General features: G+C 43.2%; 1 protein-coding gene across 1 annotated transcript in view; it reads right to left on the reverse strand.

Annotated features, from left to right (window-relative positions):
- Nucleotides 1-1,828, reverse strand: part of LOC308270312 (alpha-2-macroglobulin-like) — a gene marked incomplete at its 3' end in the record, with an annotated part of 51,911 nt that extends 50,083 nt beyond the window's left edge. Inside the window, exons 1-2 of the mRNA XM_080706116.1 lie at nucleotides 1,684-1,828; nucleotides 1,469-1,521 (exon numbers count right to left, since the gene is read on the reverse strand). Coding sequence (XP_080562242.1) covers nucleotides 1,469-1,521; nucleotides 1,684-1,813 — 183 coding nt within the window. The 5' untranslated portion in view covers nucleotides 1,814-1,828. The remainder of the gene's footprint in view (nucleotides 1-1,468; nucleotides 1,522-1,683) is intronic.
- Nucleotides 1,829-6,000: the final 4,172 nt, after the last annotated feature.

Consider the following 6,000-nt stretch of genomic DNA (forward strand, 5'->3'; position numbering starts at 1 on the left):
ATATCTGGGTGTGGTGGTGCATGCCTGTAATCCTAGAGTTTTGGGGGCTGAGACAGGAGAATTGTAGGTTTGAGGCCAGCCTTAGCAATTTAGTGGGCCTTCAGCAATTTAGTGAGATCCTGCTAAAAAATAAAAAATAAAAAAATAAAAGGGCTGTGGGTATAGCTCAGAAGTAGAATGTTCCTGGTTTCAATGACTAGTACCAAAACAAAACAAGACAAACAACAGCAAAAAATATATAATATATAATTACATATAAGTAGAAATATAAAGCAATATTGAGCTGATGGGGTGATGAGTGTAGTACTTGATTTTGGATAGAGGAGGGAGGTAGAGACCGGGAGATGAGACTCGAGGTTATCACGGCCATCTTGCTTAAGGTGGAATTGGCCAGGTGGAAGGGATTCCAGAAGTGAGAAGTAATCTGGGTATATCTTAAGCCGATACGATTTTCTGGTGAGGTGCTTATAGAATCATTTTTAAAGACAGAGGTGGGCACGAGAGAGAGGGAGCAAGGGTTATTCCCACATCTATCACTTTAGGATCCAGAAGAGAAGGATTGCCTCTTTTTGAGATGATAAAATATGGTGAAGGAGTCGATTTGGGGAGAGAGGGAAGACTGGTTTATGTCTGCGTTACAAGAGAGTGATTTCTTAACACAGATACTGAGGGCTGACACCGAGGAGTAAAGAGATTACCTTCCTCTTCCATCAAAGAGATTTGGTAAATGTGTGTAGAAGAAGCTCATGTCTCTTGGGAGTTACTTGAGCTTAGGTTCTCTGGTAGTTTTTCTGTGTCTATTTTACGTATTTTTCTAATTTTCCAACTTGGAAACTAAAGAGGAAATTTAAGTGCAGGACAGCTGACTTGAACAGGCCTAGACAGAGAGTTACATATTCTCTTGACCTGGATTAAAGGTTTGTTTGCTTGCTTTTTTTTTTGTGTGTGGTACTGGGGATTGAAGCCAGGGGCATTCTACCTCAGAGCTACACCCCAACTCTATTTTTTATTTTTTGTTTCTCAGGGCCTCGCTGAATTAGGGCCTCACTAAGTCGCTGAGGCTGTCCGCGAACCACGATCCTCCTGTCTCAGACTCCCAAATGCTGGGATTACAAGTGTGCGCCACCACGCCCAGCTTGCTTGTTTGCTTTTGTTTTTGGTACTGGGAACTGACCTGAGGGGCCTTCTACCTTCCAGCTACAACCCCTGCTGTATTTTATTTTTTCAGTGAAACAGAGTCTTGATAAGCTGCAGAGGGTCTCACTAAGTTGCTGAGGCTGGTCTTGGACTTCCATGTCTCAACCTCCCATTGACTAATATTTTACATCTTGTGCTTAATGTAATTTCAGAAATGTCATGCTATGAGATCCTTCCTTTCCCTGGCCATCATTTCAACACAGAAAAGCTGTCCCCAACCCAATTTATAGAAATAACCATGATGTTATGTGTGTATTAATAAAAGACTCACCAACTCATTCAGGGGGTGGAAATTTTCATCCAGTGATACAACACGAAATTTCACTGAAACGGAAATATTTTTTGTGAGCCACGCAAATCCTCGACTGGAGCTACAACTTGCTAAGACAAACTATTAAGAAACCGGGTTACAGGGAGTTTGGGGGGCAGGGAGAGGAGGAAGATTCTTCCTTTCGGATGTTGTTCTGACTATAGACCTCTTCATACCTGTCTGCCCAGGTTTGTAGATGGGTTTGTCCGTCTGGACGAAGACCAGACTCTCTTCGTTTTTAACCAACACAGTGCTCCTCCTCTTGAATTCGTGAGTTGATCCTCTCACTTGCACAGTGAAGAACATCACCTCCTCACTGGATGTCACCCGGGGCACCTGAAATCCAGGCTGTCCTGAGAGCCCATCCAGTCTCTCAGGTCTTCTCCGTTCCCTGTTGGCTCCTGTCTGGACGTTTTGCCCTTCCTACTTAATTTCCCTCTCTCTTTCTCACCTGGGAATGTCCATTCGGGCAGGAATTACGTCTGCCATCTTCCAAATGGGAAGACAGAACACAAGGTAGAGAAAACGCGTTGGCAGGAAAGGTTCTAACTGAAAATCGCATCTTCACGCAGCTCAGATAACACAGATTCGGTTGTGCACTGAGCTTTGCCCAGCTGATTCAGTTTACTAAGAAGGCATTGTTGAAGCACGGGTTCCAGAGACTTTTTACTCCGGGCTATACTCCCAGACCCATTTTCTATTTTATTTGGAAACAGGGTCTCACTAAGTTGCTGAGAGCCTCACTAAGTAGCTGAGGCTGGCTTCCAACCTGCGCGATCCTCCTGTCTCAGCCTCCCAAGCGCGGGGATGACAAGCATGCGCCACCATGCCTGGCTGTAGAAGCACATCGTAAAGCTAGGAAACAAAACCCTATTTTATTGGCACTAGGCTGCAAATATCCCCATCTGGGCAACTCCGAAGAGCTATTGGACATCCGCTCGGGGTACTGTCTACATTTTTACTCTTAGAAAGGGTGTGATGTGTTCCTATCCATCTGCTCCTGGAAGCTCACACTGTTTTAATTCTCTTTGCATTATAATTTTTCTCCATTTGAATCCCCAGGAGAAGTCACATTTCCCCTTTGTCTAGTGTGCGGGATTATCTTTTTCCCTTGCTGGCTAGTAGAATTTTTTTTTTATTAAGTTCATAGTCAACCTGCCTATGAATATCTGTCTCCTTTGGTTGGAACTTCATACATTGAGCCTTGATTTCTGCTACTTAGTTGCAGCTTTCTAAAGCCTCATCCTGACAATACCAGCTCCCTAGGCCCTGACTAGTAACAGGATACGTTGAATGAATCAGACACACTCACCGTGAAGGAGGCGCAGTGGAACGTGTCCTTCTCCACCACCATGTCGGTGAAGAGGTTCCTGTTTCCCCTTAGAGACTCCAAAGAGGCGCTAATGGTCACTGTCTCATTCAGCTGGCTCAGAAGGAAGCAGCCCTTCTCAGGAGTCTCCGTGTGGAGCAGGGAGGGAACCAGCACCGTGTAGTGTCTGTGGATGCGGGAGTCCAGTTAGAGGAGAGTAAAGGAAGGGAGACATTGCTCTAACAGCACCGTTTCGTCTCACCATGAGAACACCCTGGTGAGCGTGAAGCTCCGCTGTGGATGGAAGGTGTGAGGTGCTTTCCCCCTCCCATCCGCCACGTCTGATTTGAGGACGGTCTTAAGCAGGTTAAACTTTGTAACTATACAGCACGCACACTTATAATCCCAGCATTTGAGAGGCCGAGACAGAAGGATCGCAGTTCGCGGCCAGCCTCAGCTACTTAGTGAGTCCCTTTGCAACTCAGTGAGACCCTGTTTCAAAATAAAGAATAAAAAAGAGGGCTGGGGGTGTAGCTCGAAGGTAGAATGCCCCTGGATTTCATTCCCCAATGCCACACACACACACAACTTTGTAGCTATACGTCACTTTAGGGAACCCCAATATGTGACCGTCTGAGTTCAAATAGAAAGATGTCAATTAATTATATTTGTTTATATTATAAATCTGTTATACTGTAGGGTGGAGCGAGCAGGTTCTCAGGAGCGTGGGCATAACAGAAACCATTCAAATTCCAAAACTTTTTTTAGACACCTATGCGCATTTGTGTGCGTTTGTGTGTTTGTTCGACAATAACATGGCAGGTACTTGCTTCTCCATTATGAGTATGGAATCTGAAACCCAAGGAAAGTGGGTCTTGAGAGTCTTAGTTGTGGCAAGTAATGAGTGAAATCTTGGTGTGTTACCTAGCCATGGACATCTGCATTTTATTTTATTTTATTTTTGTGCTAGTAGGGATGGAACCCAGGGTCTTTCTACCTCCGGGCTATACTCCCAGACCTATTTTACATTTTATTTGGAAACAGGGTCTCACTAAGTTTGCTGAGAGCCTAAGTAGCTGAGGCTGGCTTCGAACCTGCGCGATCCTCCTGTCTCAGCCTCCCAAGTATTGGGATTACAAGTTGAGGAGGGCTTCACTAAAGTAGCTGAGGCTGGCCGTAAACCTGTGATCCCCCTGTCTCAACCCTCCCAAGTACTGGGATTACAAGTATGTGCCACCATGCCTGGCTCCCAATGTCATTTATTTAAATAAAAACAATTTCTTTTTGTTGTGGTCAGAAATTTAATGTTTTCCTTTTTTATTCCTCCTTGAACTTGAATTTTCATGCCACTTAACAAACATAAGTATATCCTATGATTTCAGTGCTCTGAAATATATTATGGATCACTCTTACTTCTTACAAGTATATATACACATGTACATACATAAACACATATACGTGGGATATGACACATGGGTACATAAATAAAACTTTAACTTCTTTTATATGTGATATGATTATAAACTTTTACATACTAAGTATTTTCTTTTGATGGAGTTATTTTCAAAGATACTAGTATACAACTAATCAAAATAAAATAAATATATTACAAATTATGATTAATATAGATTAGATATAAAAATAATACTTTGGAAGTACATCTTTGATGAGAACAATGAGATTTTTGTCCAAAGTGAATTTATGTATCCATGGATGGATCGGTCCTTCCTTCCTTCCTTTTTTCCTCCCTCCCTCCCTTCCTCCCTCCCTCCCTCCCTTCCTTCCTTCCTTCCTTCCTTCCTTCCTTCTCTTTCTTCTCTCTCTCTCCTTCCTCCTTCCCTTCCTCTCCCTCCCTTCTTTGTACTATGTTACTGAGGATTGAATCCAGGGGCATTCTACCTCAGAGCTACATCCCCAGCCCTTTATATTTCTATTTATTTACTTATTTTTTGATACTGGGGATGGAACCCACAAGCATTCTTGTTACACCCCCAGCCCTTTTTTAAAATTCTTTATTTTGAAACAAGTTCTCACTAAGTTGCAGAGGACCTCACTATGTTGCTGAGGCTGGCCACTAACCTCCAGTCTCCGCCTCCCAAGTGCTGGGCTTACAAGCGTGCCCCACCACACCCGGCCTTTTTATTTGATTTTATTTTTTGTTTTGAAACAGGGTCTCCCTAGGTTTCTGAGGCTGGCCTCCAATCTGTGATCCTTCTGGTTTAACCTCCCAAGTACTGGGACTAGGAGTACGTGCCACCATGTCTAGCTTGTATGGATATTTTTTTATTTAAAGAATTAAACAGCCGGGTGTGGTTGGTGGCCCATGCTTGTAATCCCTGCGTTTGGGAGGCTGAGACAGGAGGATCACATGGGTTCGAAGCTAGCCTCAGCTACTTAGTGAGGCTTTCAGCAACTTAGAGAGACCCTGTTTCCAAATAAAATATTAAAAAAAAAAAGGTCTGGGAGTTTAGTCCAGAGGTAGAAAGCCTCTGGGTTCCACCCCTAGTACCACCAAAAAAAAAAAAAAAAAAAAAAAAAAAAAAAAGAATTAAACAAAGACTAGCATAAATTCTGGGACTATTTTTGCTTGTTCAGATATAAGTGCTAAGAAGAATTGTTCCCATAAAAGTGAGTGAATGGGAGGCCAAACCTGTGTCATTGCTGCCGAATCTGACAACCCCGGGATCGCATGCCCAGCCACCCATACTGTGCTAGCAAGAGCTGCTTCTAACCATAGACTAACTGGCGTTTCCTTGAGTTCTTCTGTCAATTTTGTTGAAACAACGAACCCATCACCACTTGATCTACAAAAGGACTTTCCAGTTTGTCATTTGAATCCTTTCTCAACATCAGCACCGGTATTTCAAACACCAGTATTTCTTTACTTGGCACCTATTTATTTATTATACCCCAGGACAATGCTCCCTGGTAAGATCTGGTTGAGAGAGAGGTTTATCTTTTTTTTTTTTTTAATGAAATAAAAGGTGGATCATTAAGAAAGCTGGGCGTGGTGGTGCATGCCTGTAATCCCAGTACTTAGGAGGTTGAGACAGGAGGATAGCAGGTTTGAGGCCAGTCTTTGCAATTTAGCAACGCCCTCAGTGATCTAAAGAGACCTTGTTTCAAGATAAAAAAAATTAAATAGGGGTGGGGGAGCTGGGCATGCTGGCGCACACTTGTAATC

This window comes from Muscardinus avellanarius (genome assembly GCF_963383645.1).
Source record: "Muscardinus avellanarius genome assembly, chromosome: 11".
In the NCBI taxonomy this organism is placed as follows: Eukaryota; Metazoa; Chordata; class Mammalia; order Rodentia; family Gliridae; genus Muscardinus; species Muscardinus avellanarius.